This window comes from Lynx rufus, unplaced genomic scaffold, assembly GCF_022079265.1.
Source record: "Lynx rufus isolate CCGP_SWC_20201006 ecotype Redwood Valley unplaced genomic scaffold, mLynRuf1.p SCAF_26, whole genome shotgun sequence".
Lineage (NCBI taxonomy): Eukaryota > Metazoa > Chordata > Mammalia > Carnivora > Felidae > Lynx > Lynx rufus.
Window position 1 is genome coordinate 6,466,080 of NW_025814841.1, and position 16,138 is coordinate 6,482,217.

The 16,138-nt window shown below is 40.9% G+C and overlaps 1 protein-coding gene across 1 annotated transcript in view; it reads left to right on the forward strand.

The window, feature by feature from the left end:
- The first annotated feature begins 15,021 nt into the window (after window positions 1-15,021).
- Window positions 15,022-16,138, forward strand: part of SNX31 (sorting nexin 31) — a 69,996-nt gene continuing 68,879 nt past the window's right edge. The window contains exons 1-2 of the mRNA XM_047088847.1: window positions 15,022-15,087; window positions 15,200-15,274. Coding sequence (XP_046944803.1) covers window positions 15,022-15,087; window positions 15,200-15,274 — 141 coding nt within the window. The remainder of the gene's footprint in view (window positions 15,088-15,199; window positions 15,275-16,138) is intronic.

Consider the following 16,138-nt stretch of genomic DNA (forward strand, 5'->3'; position numbering starts at 1 on the left):
AAACCTGACAAACATTTAGGTAGACTCAACAATAAAAAAAAGATGACTCAATCAGAAATGAAAAAGGAACTATTTCAACTGATACCATAGAAATAAATACAAAGGATCAGAGACCCCTATGAATAATCATACACCAAAAAACTGGACAACCTAGAAAAAGTGAATAAATTCATAACATACGATCATCTAACAAAATGAAGAAATAGAAGACCTAAGCAAACCAATAACGAGTAAGGAGATGAAGCAGTAATAAAAAACCTCCCAACAAACAAAAGTCCAAGACCAGATGGTTTCATTGTTGAATTCTACCAAACATTCAGAGAAAAATTACCAATCCTTCTCAAACTTGCAAAACATTGAAAAGGAACATTCTGAAACTAATTGTAAAGGCCAGTATTACAGTGATAGCAAAGTCAGATAAAAATACAAGAAAAGGAAACTATAAATCAATATCCCTGATGAGTATAGATGTAAAAATTCTCAGCAAAATGTTAGTTGAGTTCAACAATACATTACAATGATCACAATGACTAAGTGAGATACATCACAGAAATGTAAGGATGGTTCAACATACAGAAATCAATAAGTGTGATCAATTATATTAATAGAACAAAAAATAAAATCATCTCAGTGGATGTAGAAAAAGCATTTCATAAAATTCAATAGTTGTGCATGATAAAAAGTCTCAACAAATAGAGAAGGAACTTACCTCACACAAAAAAGGGCATATATGATGGGGTGTCTGGGTGGCTCAGTGGGTTAAGCATCCAACTCTTAATTTTGGCTCAGGTTATGATCTCACGGTTGTGGGATTGAGCCCCATGTTGGGCTCTATGCTGAGCACGCAGCTTGCTTAAGATTCTCTAGGGGCGCCTGGGTGGCTCAGTCGGTTAAGTGGCCGACTTCGGCTCAGGTCATGATCTCACAGTCCGTGAGTTCAAGCCCCGCGTCGGACTCTGTGCTGACAGCTTGGAGCCTGGAGCCTGCTTCTGCTTCTCCCTCTCTCTCTGTTCCTCCCCCATTCGCGCTCTCTCTCTGCCTTTCAAAAATGAATAAATGTTAGAAAATTAAAAAAAAAAAGATTCTCCTCATCCCTCCTCCTCTCTCTGCCTCTCCCCTAAGAAAGAGAGACAAAAGAGAGAGAGACAAAAGAGAGAGACAAAAGACACACACACACACAGACACACAGAGACAGAGAGAGACAGAGAGAGACAGAGAGAGACAGAGAGAGACAGAGAGAGACAGAGAGAGACAGAGAGAGACAGAGAGAGACAGAGAGAGACAGAGAGACATACAGTAAAACCTTGGATTGTGAATAACTTGTTCTGCAAGTATTCCGTAAGACAAGCAAACATTTCTAATCACTTTTAACTTGATAAATAAGCAATGTCTTACAATACAAGGAGTATATGATGCCGAATGTCACATGATCACAACTGAGCCAATGGTTCTTCTCCATCTCTCTTGCTCTCTCTCTCTGCTCACTGCAGGATTGTGGGTGATCATCTCCCATGCTCAGATGCTTCGTCTCAGGCCTCCCGTGTTTTGCAGAAATCAATAATCTTTCAGAACGTTGGAAGGTGCCCACAATTGGCACTACTGTGTTTTTGTCACTTCAAAGCACCTATGGGCAGTCCTTTGCTTTTCCAGACAAGAGTAACCTTAGGAATGCTTTGCTTCATTCTACGTCATTGGATAGGTTCCTTGTTAAAGTTGCACGAAGAGAAAAAGATTCCATTGAGCCAACAGATAGCAGGGATTCTATAAGGGATAGCCAAAGTCCTTTTACACGATAACCCTCCTCTCTCTGGTCTCCTTCACATCAGCCACGAAGGTTTTCAAAGGTACGTGCAGGTTAATTCGTTCATTTTTCTTTATACTTTATTTGCTTTATTATTTTTTATTATATTGCAGTATTATAATCATTTTTACATGAATATTTTTGGGTTGTAGAACAAATCATCTGAGTTTCCATTATTTCTTATGGGGAGATTCACTTTGATACACAAATGCTTTGGATTAGAAGCATGTTTGTGAAATGAATTATGCTTGCGAAACAAGGTTTTACTGTACAGGAAAGGCCCACAGCTAACATCATACCCAAGAGTGAAAGATTGAAAACTTTTCCTCAGAGATCAGCAACTAGACAAGGATATCCACTCTTACCACATCTATTTAACATAGTACTGGAAGTCCTAGCTTGAACAATTAGGAAAAAAAATAAAGGGCATCCAAATAAGAAAGCAAGAGGTCATGTGCAAATAGTGACAACTTTACAGGACATAATTTATAGAAAATCCTAAAGACTTTATAAGAATACTGTTAGAATAAATGATTCTACTGTTAGAAATAAATAAATGATTCTGCTTTGCTGAATTCAATGCACAAAAATCGGTTGCATTTCTGTATACTAGCAATGAACTGAATAAAGAAAACAATTCCATTTACAGTAGCAACAAAATATTTAAGAATAAATTTAACCAGGGAAGTGAAAGATCTGTACACTGAAAACCATAAAATGTGGATAAAAGAAACTGAAGACACAGATAAATGGAATGTTATCCCATGCTCATGGATTGGAAGAATTAATCTTGTTGAAACATCCTTTCTTCCAAAGCCATCTATAGATTCAATGAAATCACTATCAAAATTCCAACGGCATTTTTCATAAAATAGAGAAAACAATCTTAAAATTCTTATGGAACTACAAAAGGCTCTGAGAAAGAACAAACCTGGAGGCATAACACTTCCTTCCAAATATATTACAAAAGTATAGTGATCAAAATAGTATGGTACTGGCATAAACACAGACTTCTAGATTAATGGAACAGAATGGAGATCCCAGAAATAAAGTTCTGCATATATGGTTGCTAATACTGGATGAAGGAGGTAAGAATACTCAGTGAGAAAAATAGGGTCTCCAACCAATTGTGGTGGGAAACTGGATATCCACATGCAAAAGAATGAAACTGGACCCTATTTTACACCACTCACAAAAATTCACTCAAAATGAATTAAAGGCTTAAATTTAAGACCTGAAATCATGAAACACATAGTGAACACATAAGGAAAAAGCTACTTGATGTCGGTCTTGGCAATCATTTTTTTTAAGTTTATTTATTTTCAGAGAGAGAGAAAGAGAGAGAGACAACAAGCAGGGGAGGGGCAGAGAGAGGGAGGGGAAGAGAGAATCCCAAGCTCTGCGCAGACAGGACAGAGCCTGTCACAAGGCTTGATCCCACACACGAGGAGATCACAGCCTGAGCTGAAATCAAGAGTTGGACACTCAACTGACTGAGCCTCACAGGTACCCTGGCAATCAATTTTTGTATAGGGCATTAGAAACAACAAAATAAATAAGTGGGCCTCCAACAAACTAAAAATCTGCTCAGGAAAAGAAATAACCAACAAAGTGAAAAGGCAACTTAGGAAACATGAGAAAATATTTGAAAGCCATGTATAGGATAAAGGATTAATATGAAAAACACAGAAGATAATCATGTAATGTAATAGCAAAAAAGCAATTATCTGACCAAAAAAATGTGCAAAGACAAAACCAGCCTTACTTTAGAAGACCGAAATCCTAGTACCCATCATCTCTAATCGTAGTGGTATAAAACTAGAGATCAATTACAAGAGGAAAACTGGAGAATTCACAAATATGTGGAGATGAAACAATATGCTACTGAATCAACAATAGATCAAAACAGATACTAAAAAAATATCTTAAGACGACTAAAAATGGAAATACAACATACCAAAACTTATGGGATGCAGCAAAAACAGTTCTAAGAGGCAAGTTCATAATGATAAATACCTACATCAAGAGAAAAGGAAAATCTCAAACAACCTAACTTGACACCTCAAATTAGAAAAAGAACAAAGTCCAAAGTTAGTAAAAAGGAAATAACAAAGATCAGGAGGAAATAAACCAAACAGAGACTAAAAGGGCAATAGAAAAAAAAAAAAGACAAATGACTTAAGATCTGAGGGGATTTTTTTAAATAAAAATATCTAAAACTTTAGCTAGACACACACACACACACACACACACACACACACATACACACACAAAATCAAACAGTATCAGAAATGAAGGAGGAGACATTACAACCAATAATACAGAAATACAAAGGATCATAAGCATACTATACCAATTGTACACCAACAAATCAGACAATGTAGAAGTGATTAAATTGCTACAAACATACAACCTACCATGGACATAGTGAAGAATAAAAAAATAGAACATCTGAAAAGACAGAGTATCAGTAAGGAGATGGAGTCAGCAGTCAAAAACCTCCTGACAAAGGTCCAGGACTAGATGGCCTCACTGGTGAATTCTATGAAACATTTAAAAAAGAATACCACTTTGTAATACAGCTTGAAAACTAGAATTGTGATACACAGTATGGTTCTGGCACAAAAACAGACACATAGATCAATGGAACAGAGCAGAGAACCCAGAAATGGACCCACAAATGTATGGCCAACTAATCTTCAATAAAGCAGGAAAGAATACCCAGAGGAAAAAAAGACAGTCTCTTCAAAAAATGGTGCTGGGAAAACTGGATGGTGACATGAAGAATGAACCTGGACCACTTTCTTACATACATAAATTCAAAATGGATGGGGTAATATCCAAAATCTATAAAGAACTTATCAAACTTAATACCCAAAACCAAACAACCCAGTTAAGAAATGGGCAAAAGAAAGAAATAGACACTTTTCCAGAGAAGACATCCAGATGGCTAACAGACCAATGAAAAGATGCTCATCATTTATCAGAGAAATACAAATCCAAACCACAATGAGACACCACCTCACACCTATCTGAATGGCTAAAATTAACAACTCAGGAACCAACAGATGTTGGTGAGGATGCAGAGGAAGACGAACATTTTTGCTCTGTTGGTGGGAATGCAAACTGGTACAGCCACTCTGGTAAACAGTATGGAGGTTCCTCAAAATATTAAAACTAGTTTTCTATGACCTAGCAATTACACTACTAGGTATGTATCCAAAGGATACAAAAATGCTGATTCAGAGGGGCACATGCACCCCAATGTTTATAGTAGTTCTACCAACAGTAGCCAAATTATGGAAAGAGCCCGAATGTCCATTGACTGATGAATGGATAAAGATGTGGTGTATACACACACACAATGGAATTTACTTGGCAAGGAGAAAGAATGAAGTCTTGCCATGTACAACCATGTAGATAGAACTGGAGAGTATTATGCTAAGTGAAGTAAGTCAGTCAGAGAAAGGTATCATAGGATTTCACTCATATATAAAATTTGAGAAACTTAACAGATGAACATAGGGGAAAAGAAGGAAAAATAAGATAAAAGCAGAGGAGGCGGCACACCATAAGAGACTTTTAAATACAGAACTGAGGGTTGCTGGAGGGGTGGTGGGAGGGGGATGGGCTAAATGGGTGATGGGCATTAAGGAGAGCACTTTTTGAGATGACCACTGGGTGTCATATGTAAGTGATGAATCACTGGATTCTACTCCTGAAACCAATAGTATGCTGTATGTTAACTAGCTTGAATTAAAAAAAAAAAAAAATAGTAAGCCTTCTCAGCCTTCTCAAACTTCCAAAGATAGAATAGGAGGCAACACTTCTAAATTCATTTTATGAGGGCAGCACTATCCTCATGCCAAAACCAGACAAGCATGCCCAAAAAAGATAATTACAGGACAATATCCCCGATGAACACAGATGCAAAAATCCTCAACCAAATATCAGCAAACCAAATTTAACACATTCAAAGGATCACACCATGATCAAGGGAGATCTATTCCAGGGATGCAAGGATGGTTCAATACCTGCAAATCAATCAATGTGCCCATTAATAAAATAAAGGACAAAACCTGTATCTCGAGAGGCAGGAAAAGCATTTGACAAAATTCAGTATGTAGTTATGATAAAGAAAAAAGAATCTCAACATGTAGGGTATAAGGTGATGTACATAAACGTAATGAAGTCTATATAAGAGAAGCCCACAACTACTATCACATGCAATGGTGAAAGCTTTCAGCTTTTCTCCTAAGAACAGGAACAGGACAAGGATGCCTACTCTCTCCACTTTTATTCAACATAATATTGGAAGTCTAGCCAGAGCAATTAGGCAAGAAAAATAAAAAGTATCCAAGCTGGAAAGGAAGAAGTAAAACAGTCACTATTTGCAGATGACATTATATATACAGAAAACCCTAAAAAGACTCCAGAAAAAAACTGGTAGAATAAACAAATCTAGTAAAGTTTCAGGATACAAAAATCAATATATAAAATCTGTTATACTTCTGTACACTAATAACAAGCTATCATAAAAATTAAGAAAACAATCATAAATTGTCTCCTAAAGAATAAAATATGTAGGAAGAAGTTTAACCAAGGAGGTGAAAGACTGGTCATTGGACAATACCAGACACTGATGAAACAAACTGAAGAAGACACAAATAAATGGGAAGATATTCTGCGCTCATGGATTGGAAGAATTACTGTTGTTACAATGTCCACAGTACCTAAAGCAATCTACAGATTAAATGCAATCTCAATAAAAAAAATTCCAACGTAATCTTTCACAGATAGAACAATCCTAAAATGTGTGTGGAACCATAAAAGACCCTGAATAGCCAAAGAAATCTTGAAAAAGAAGAACAAAGCCAGTGACATCATGATCTGGGATTTCAAACAGTATTAAAAAAAAAAAGCAATAGTAATCAAAACGATATGGTATTGGAATAGAACAGACACACAGATCAATGGAACAGAATAGACAATTCAGAAATAAGCCCATGAGGCAAGAATGTATAATAAGGAAAGGACATGCTCTTCAATAAATGTCCAGTTGGAAAAACTGGATAGCCACATGCAAAAGAATGAAACTGGATCAGTACCTTATGCCATAAAAAAAAAAAAAAGTTAACTGAAAATGTGTTAAAGAGTTGAATGTAAGACCTGAAACCATAAAAATCCTAGAAGAAAACAGGCAGTAAGCTGCTTGACATCAGTCTTGGAGGTGGTTTTTTGGATTTGAGGCCAATAGCAAAGGCAACAAAAGCAAAAACAACTGGGACTACATGAAACTAAAAAGCTCTCCACAGCACAGTAGACCATCAACAAAATGAAAGGGCATCAATGAGATACTGGCAAACTGAATCCAACAATACATTAAAAAAAAAAAAAGTCAGTCATCACAATCAAAGGAGAGTTATTCCAGGGATGCAAGGGTGGTTCAATATTTACAAATCAACATCGTACCTGACATCAACAAAAGAAATGATAAAGAAAAAAAAAACATGCAATCATCTTAACAGATGCAGAAAAAGCATTTTACAAAGTGTAACATCCATCTATGATAAATACTCAAAAAAAAAAAAAAACTAGGCTTAGAGGGAATGTACCTCAACATAAAAAAAGGCCATGTATAAAGACACCCACATCTAGTATCATACTTAATGGTGTAAAACTGGCTTTTTAGATGAGGAACAATACAAGGATGTCCACTCTCACCACTTCTATTCAACATGGGTCAGGAAATCCTAGCTGCCGCAATCAGGCAAGAAAAAGAAGGCATCTAAATTGAGAAGGAAGCAGTCAAACTTTCACTATTTGCAGATGACATAATACTGTATATCGAAACCCTGAAGACTCCAGCAAAAAGCTATTAGAATTGATAAATGAGTTCAGTAAAGTTGCAGAATACAAAATTAATATACAGAAATCTGCTACATTTCCATACACTAATAATGAAGTAGCAGAAAGAGAAATGACAAAAACAATCCCATTTATAATTTATAATCCCATTTATAATTACACCAAAATATAAAAAATACCTAAGCATAAACTTAACCAAGTAGGTGAAAGTCCTGTACTGTGAAAACATTAATAAAGCATTGATGAAAGAAATTAAAAGTGACACAAGCAAATGGAAAGATATTCCATGCTTATGGATTAGAAGAACCAATATTGTTAAAACAGCCATACTACCCCAAGTAGTCTACAGATTTCATGCAATCCCTATCAAAATACAACAACATCGGTCACAGAACTAGAACAAATAATACAAAAACTTGTGTGGAACCACACAAGACCCTAAATAGCCAAAGCAATCTGGAGAAAGAAAAACAAAGCTGGAGGTATCACAATCTGAGATTTCAAGATACTTATAAAGCTGTAGTCATCAACACAGTATGGCACTGGCACAAAAATAGACCCACAGATCAACAGAGTGGCCAGAAAATAAACCCATGCCCATGTAGTTAATTAATCTGTGACAAAGGAGAAAAGAATACATGATCGGTTAAAGACAGTCTCTTCGGGGCGCCTGGGTGGCGCAGTCGGTTAAGCGTCCGACTTCAGCCAGGTCACGATCTCGCCGTCCGTGAGTTCGAGCCCCGCGTCAGGCTCTGGGCTGATGGCTCAGAGCCTGGAGCCTGTTTCCGATTCTGTGTCTCCCTCTCTCTCTGCCCCTCCCCCGTTCATGCTCTGTCTCTCTCTGTCCCAAAAATAAATAAACGTTGAAAAAAAAAAAAAAAAAAAAAGACAGTCTCTTCAACAAATGGTGCTGGGAAATCTAGACAGCTACATGCAAAAGAATGAAACTGGACAATTTTCTTATGTCATACACAAAATAAACTCAGAACGGATTAAAGACCTAAGTGTGAGACTTGAAACCACAAAAATAAGCAGTCATTTCTTTTATACCAGCCATAGAAGCATTTTCCTAGAGGCCTCCTGAGGGAAAGGAAACAAAAGCAAAATTAAACTATTGGGACTACACTATCCAATAAGGAAATAATATACAAAACCTGTAAAGAACTTCTAACACTCAACACCCAAAACACAAATAATCCAATTACAATGGGCAGAGGACTTGAGTAGACATTTTTCCAAGGAAGACATCAAGATGGCCAACAGACACCTGAAAAGATGCTCAACATCATTCGTCCTCAGAGAAATGCAAATCAAAACCACAATGAGATACCACCTCACATCTGTTAGAAAGGGGAAAATTAAAAAGACAAGAAATAACAAGCGTTGGTGAGGATGGGAAGAAAAAAAAAAGTCCCTCATGCACTATTTGTGGAAATGCAAATTGGTCTAGTTACTGTGGAAAAAAGTATGGAAGTTCCTTAAAGAATTGAAAACAGAATTACCATATGATCCACTAATTCCACTACCGGGTATTTACCCAAAGAAAACAAAACATTAACTTGAAAAGATACACAGATTCTCAGGTTTATTGCAGCCATTTACAATAGCCAAGATGTGTTAGCAATCCAAGTGTCTGTATCCATAGATGGTTAAAGAAAAATGTGGCAGGTACACACACACACACACACACACACACACACACACAATGGAGTAATATATAGCCATAAACAATGAGATCTTGACATTTCCAGCAACATGGATGGGCCTAGAGGATATAAAACTAAGTAAAATAAATCAGAGAAAGACAAATACCAGGATTTCATTCATATGTGGAACTTAAGAAATTAAACACAGGCACAAAATAAAAAGAGATAAACCAAAACTTTACAGAACAAATCTTTTCAGGGGGAAAGTGGATGGGGGGCGGGGTGCGGATAGGTGAAACACATGAAAGGGAGTCACAGTACACTTATCATGAGGAGCACTGGGTAATGTACGGAAATGCTGAATCGTAATATTATACACCTGAAACTACTATAACACTGCAGGTTGATTATATTTCAATATTAAAAAGGTTAAATGGCCAAAAAAAAGGCAGCCTTCTGAATGGACAAAAAATATTTGCAAATTATGTATCTGATACAGGGTTAATATACAAGATATATAAAGAACTACCACTCAATAGCTAAAAGACAATTCAAAACTGTGCAGAGGATCTGAATAGACATTTTTCTAAAGACAACATAGAGATGGTCAACAAGTACATGAAAAGATTGTCAACATCACTGTCAAAAATGCAAATCAAAACCACAATGAGCTATCACCTTACACATGTCAGAATAACGACTATTATCAAAAAGACAGTAACGAATATTGTCAAGGATGTAGAGAAAAGGGACAGGACCTCTCATGCACTGTTTGTGAGAGTGTAAATTGGCACAGCAACTATAAAAAACAGTGTGAAGTTTCCTCAAAATGTTAAAAATAGAACTCCCTTAGGATCTAACAATTCCACTTCTGTGTATTTATCTGGAGGAAATGAAAATATTCACTCAGAAAGGTATATACTCCCCCCATGGTCGTTACAGCATTATTTACAACAGCCAAGATAATGGAAGCAACCTAAGTGTCCTTCAATGGGGGAATGAATAAAGAAAATGTGGTGTGTGTATATGTATTATAGAATGGAACATTTAGCCATAAAAAAGGAACCTTGTCACGTGAGACGACATGGATGGGCCTTGAGGCCATGAGGTTAAGTGACATAAGTCAGACAGAGAAAGACAAATACCATAGCATCTCACTTACTGTGTGGAATCTAAAAAACACAACACAACAAGAAAAACAAAACCAGAAGAACTCTGAACTCATACACACAGAACAGAACTGTGGTTACCAGAGCCGGGGTGGAGGAAAGTTAGAGGGGGCATGTAATGTGAGAAGGTAGTCAAAAAGTACAAACTTCCAGTTATAAAACAAATTCTGGGTATACAATGCACGGCATGGGGGCTATAGTTAATAATAGTGTATTGCATAATTATTAGGGGTGCCTGGGTGGCTCAGTAGGTTAAGCAGCCGACTTTGGCTCAGGTCATGGTCTCAAGGTTCATGGGTTCGAGCCCCGCATCGGGCTCTGTGCTGACAGCTCAGAGCCTGGAGCCTGCTTCGGATTCTGCGTCTCCCACTCTCTCTGCCCCTCCTCTGTTCATGCACAGTCTCTTTCTCTCCAAGATAAATAAACATTAAAACATTTTTAAAAATTCAAGAATACTGTATTGCGTATTTGAAATTTATTAAGAAGGTCTTAAAATTTCTCATCACAAGGAAAAAAATTTTAAGTGTATGTGGTAATGGATGTTAACTGGCCTTACTGTGATGATCATTTCACAATATTTACTAATATTGAATCATTATATACCTGAAACAAACATGTTTTATTTAGGTCATTTATCTTAATTTTTAAAAAATGGGCAAAGGGCCTGAACAGGTATTTTTCTCAAGGTTTACTAATTTTCTAAAGGCCAACAGGTACATAAAAAGGTGCTCAACATCACTAACCATCAGGGAAGTACAAATCAAAACCACAAGGAGAGATCACCTCACACTGTGAGAATGGCTGTTATCAAAAACAGAAGAGAGAAGTGTTGGCCCAAGTGTGGAGAAAAGGGAGCCCTTATTTACTGTTGGTGGGAATGGAAGTTGGTGCAGTCTCTGTGGAGAACAGTATGGAGGTTCCTGAAAATATGAAAAATAGGACTACCATATGATCCAGCAATCTCACTTCTAGGTATCAGGAAAAGAAATCATACCTCAAAGAGGTATTTGCACCTTCCTGTTCATTGCAGCATTGTTTACAATAGTTAAGACATGGAGACCACGTAAGTGTCCATGAATGCATGAATTGATAAAGAAAATATGACACAGAGACACAGGATTATTATTCACACACACAGCAATATTGTTTGGCCATAAAAAAGAAGGAAATCCAGATATTTGCAATAATATAGGTAGACCCTGAGGGCATTATGCTAAATAAAATCAGATAGAGAAAGACAAATATACTATCTCACTTATATGTGGAATCTAAAATAACTGAATTCATACAAAATAGATTGGTGGTTGCTAGGGGCAGAGGAATAGAGGTCAAAGGATATCAACTTCCAGTTATGAGATGAATAAAGTCCAGGGATCTAATGTACAGCATGGTGACTATAGTTAATACTATAGCATATATTTGAAAGTTGCTAAGAGTTTATTTTAAATGTTCTCACTACAAAAAAAAAAAAAAATCCCAAAACAAATGGTAACTATGTGAGGCGATAAATGTATTACCATAAGTATTTCTCTGTATACACGTGTGTCAAATCATCACACCGTATGTACCTCTCAAACTTAAACAAGGTTATATGTCAATTATATCTCGGGGCACTCGGGTGGCTCAGTCGATTTAAGCATCTGATTTCGGCTCAGGTCATGATCTCACAGTTTGGGGTTTCTAGCCCCAGTCGGGCTCTGTGCTGACAGCTCAGAGACTAGATCCTGCTTCCCCGATTCTGGGTCTCCCTCTCTCTCCACCCCTCCCCTGCTTGAGCGCCCCTCCCCTGCTTGAGCGCCCCTCCCCTGCTTGAGCGCCCCTCCCCTGCTTGAGCGCCCCTCCCCTGCTTGAGCGCCGTCTCTCTCTTGCTCTCAAAAATACACAAACAAGGGGCGCCTGGGTGGCGCAGTCGGTTAAGCGTCCGACTTCAACCAGGTCACGATCTCGCGGTCCGTGAGTTCGAGTCCCGCGTCAGGCTCTGGGCTGTTGGCTCGGAGCCTGGAGCCTGTTTCCGATTCTGTGTCTCCCTCTCTCTCTGGCCCTCCCCCGTTCATGCTCTCTCTCTCCCAAAAGTAAATAAACGTTGGGAAAAAAAATTAAAAAAATAAACAAACAAAAAAATGCAATTATATCTCAATAAAGTTGGAAAAAATATAATATTCTAGCAAAAAAATAATGTTAACTGAATGAGCAAATGAGAGCTGATGGTCAGGAGCAGAGGTTGGAGGTAGAAGACAGGGACTTGCACAGAGGTTAGTCCTGCCCAGTTCAGCTTCAGGAGTAGCCTTGGTGGGAGGAAGGAAATGGCCCTTCGGCCTATGCTGGAGGTGGAGCCAGGCCCCAAACAGGTTGAAGAAAAGTCCCAGGAGGATAGGCTCCACTTTGCTGTCCTGAAGACTGGGCCAGATCCCAGAGCCAACCTCATGAGCCTGTACCCCAGGGGACACTCAGGGACACCTGTAGTCTTGGTATAGTGTGGCCCTCCCGTTCAGAGATGGCCCACCGGCAGGGGAAAAACCCTAAGGCCCATCTACCCTGGACTGAAAGTCCTTGAATACGGTTATTAACACAATTTCCTAAAGGGAAGAAAATGCGATGTAAGGGTCCATTAACTTGTCCAAGGCCCTTAAGTAGAAGCCACGGAGCTGGGATAGGAATTCCATTTGCAGTCTCTTCGTCTCTACATTATATTGCCTCCCTAACTTAATGGCCGCAAGTTTCCTTTTCCATAAGGCCTCCCACCAATGGTTCCTAGCTCACTGTGCCTGGGGAAGTTAAACGGTGCCATGTACGTGAGAGCCTGGCACACGTCAAGCATGCAGGAAAGAACGGGTGTTGGGCAAGTGTGGGGTCTCCCTCCCCGGTTTCAGATTCCCCCTTTGGGCACTCAGCTCTCCCCCAGTGAGGACTTGCCTCTTAAAGGGCTTTCAGTGGTATTCACGGAGTCCTAGAAAAAAACCAATCAGACCTATGGGGAAAACAAGTGGAAAAGTTACTGCACTCTCTGGGCCTTTTCTGTCACTGGAAAGGATGTTGCTCTTGATGTTTTCCCAGAGCTACGAACAGGAGGAACCATGGAGGCAGCCCAGCACCTACCTAGTGACAGGCACACAGGTGCCTGGAGCATCCCTCCGCCCCAGTGACCGTGGCAGGAAGGGGGAGGGGAGAAATTCTATCCTCATTTCATTAAAATAAGGGAATTAGGAGGATTGCTTTACACAGCAACTAAAGATGAAAGATTGTTGAAAGAACTTGGGATGGTTAGTCCAGAGAACACAGCGTTTATAGAAACCCAGCTAACTGGGTGCTGGCACCTATTTAAAGCCGGGGCTTCCCGGGGACCAGGAGAGGTGCAAGCCACGCCCATTTGATAAGGTTTCCTATAGATTAAGGAAAAACAATGGTTGAGGTTTCTGGTACTTTAGTGGGAAAAGTCTTTCTTTCTTTCTAAAGTTCTATGGTTTTTGTTTTTGTTGTTGTTTTTTTTTTGTTTTGTTTTTTTTTTTTGTTTTTTTTGAGGGAGAGAAAGTCAGGAGGGGCAGCGACAGAGGAGACAGAATCTCAAGCAGGCTCCTGTGGTCAGTACAGAGCTGGATGCCTGGCTGGAACCCAAGAAACGTGAGATCAGGACCTGAGCCAAAGCCAAGACTCCCACGGACGCTTAACCCAGAGCCACCGAGGCACCCCGATTTAACAAATTGTTAACAAACGGAGGCTAATGTAACTACGCTAGTCCTAGATCAACTGCTAGATTTAAGGATTTCTTGAGAATCTTAATTCGCAGTGCACTGCATTCGGTCATTGTCGACAGGTAGTGAGACACGAGCTTTTTTTTTTTTTTTTTTTAATCCTGGTGGGGGGGCACCTACTTGGAGAAAATATCAACATTTTGAGTTTGAGGGCGCGTCTGCACGGGATCGGTCGGTCGCTCCATCACTCCCCCTCACAGGACAGGCCCAGGGAAGGGGGATGGGACCTCCGACCAGCCAGGGAAGTCAGAATGGGGTCCTGGAGTGGACACTTGGAGAGAGCGACTCCTCCTCGCTGTACATTCCCCTACCGCCCCCTCCCCCCCAGGCCTCCAGCTCTCCCTCCCCAGGTGTTGGGGGCGGGGCGGGGGAGTCGTTATTTGCTTGGCACTGGACAAGACATCTATGTGGCTGGAGCAACGATTTTAAGCTTTTGTGGGTTCTGATGAAAATCTGAAAACCACCGAGGACCTTCTCCCCAGAAGGCTTCTAGCGATCCACCCGCCCACGCACGATTTTCCCGCCAAGGAGCCGGGAGAGGTCCACACACCCGGGTCGAGCCGCTGGCAGGTCCGGCTTCTGCGAGCGCGGCTCCCCACCTTCCCGGGACCGACCGCTGGGCCGGAGCTGGGCGGGGACCAGGGGGCGGTGCCAGCCCCGCCCCGGCCGCCGCCGCGGGTCCAGACTCGCCCTTGCCGCTGCAGACCTGCCGCCCTCTGCTCCCCGGAGCCCGGACTCGCCGCCGCGGCTCGGCCTGCCGAGGGCCCTTCCCCGCCCCCGCCAGAGCCATGAAGATGCACTTCTGCATCCCGGTGTCCCAGCAGCGGCCGGACGCGCTGGGGGGCCGCTACGTGGTGCGCGGGGGACTAGGGGTCTGATCGGGCGGGGAGACGGTCGGCGACGTGACGGGGCGAGGGCTCACCTGCTCGCTCAGCTAATCCGAACCGCTCTGTCTCCGTGTTGCAGCTGTACTCCGTGTACCTGGACGGGTACCTCTTCTGCAGGGTGCGCTACAGCCAGCTGCACCGTTGGAACGAACAGGTGAGCAGGTTCGAGGCAGGTGAGGAAAAGCGCGCCCCAAGACACCGGACCTTTTGAGCGCTCCAAGCCCCTAACCTGGGAAGCGGGGTCGGAGTAAGGATCGATTTGATAACGCTCGGCCTACAGCTCCGTTTATATAGGTTACCGCTCCTAACCCTCTGCAGCTGGGAGGTGAGGGAATTGGCTCAGGTGATTCTCCCAACCGCTTTCCAGCCCAGTGATCGACCCCCAGCAGCCCCCGCTGGCAGGGTGCATTTCAGCTCTTCCCCAGCATTATGTCCCCGTTCAGAATGAGCACACTAAATCTAGACGGAGCTATAGTCTTAGGAATCTTGTACATAGATCGGTATTTCATTTTCTCTCTCCCAGAGTGTCTTAGGCTTCTTTGAAAAGGTGTGTGTATTTTTTGTTTTCAAATGAGTGTATTTATAGGCTTCGAGTACCGGCAGGTTGGAAACCCAGGAAGCAAATGACTGATCAAGACCGGAGGCCGTTTCCCACTATAGTTTCTCCCTCTGATGTGGGGCATTTTCTTTGCGAGGCAGCCTGATTTATTAGCATGCTCTAAAGGGTTTTATTGTCCTAATAAGGAAGAGTTCCAAGTCTCCAAAATGGGTTAGAGGAGTAAATGAAAGTTTGGAAATAAAATTCACCCTCCCTCTGCCTCCATGCATGTTTTCTTTTTCTTTTTCTTTTTTTTTTAATCTTTATTTATTTTGAGAGAGAGACAGAGTGTGAGCAGGGGAGGAGCAGAGAGAGAGGGAGACACAGAATCCGAAGAAGCCTCCAGGCTCGGAGCTGGGAGCCTGATGCAGGGCTCAAACTCACCCACCGACAGTGAGATGGTGAACTGAGCCAAAGTCG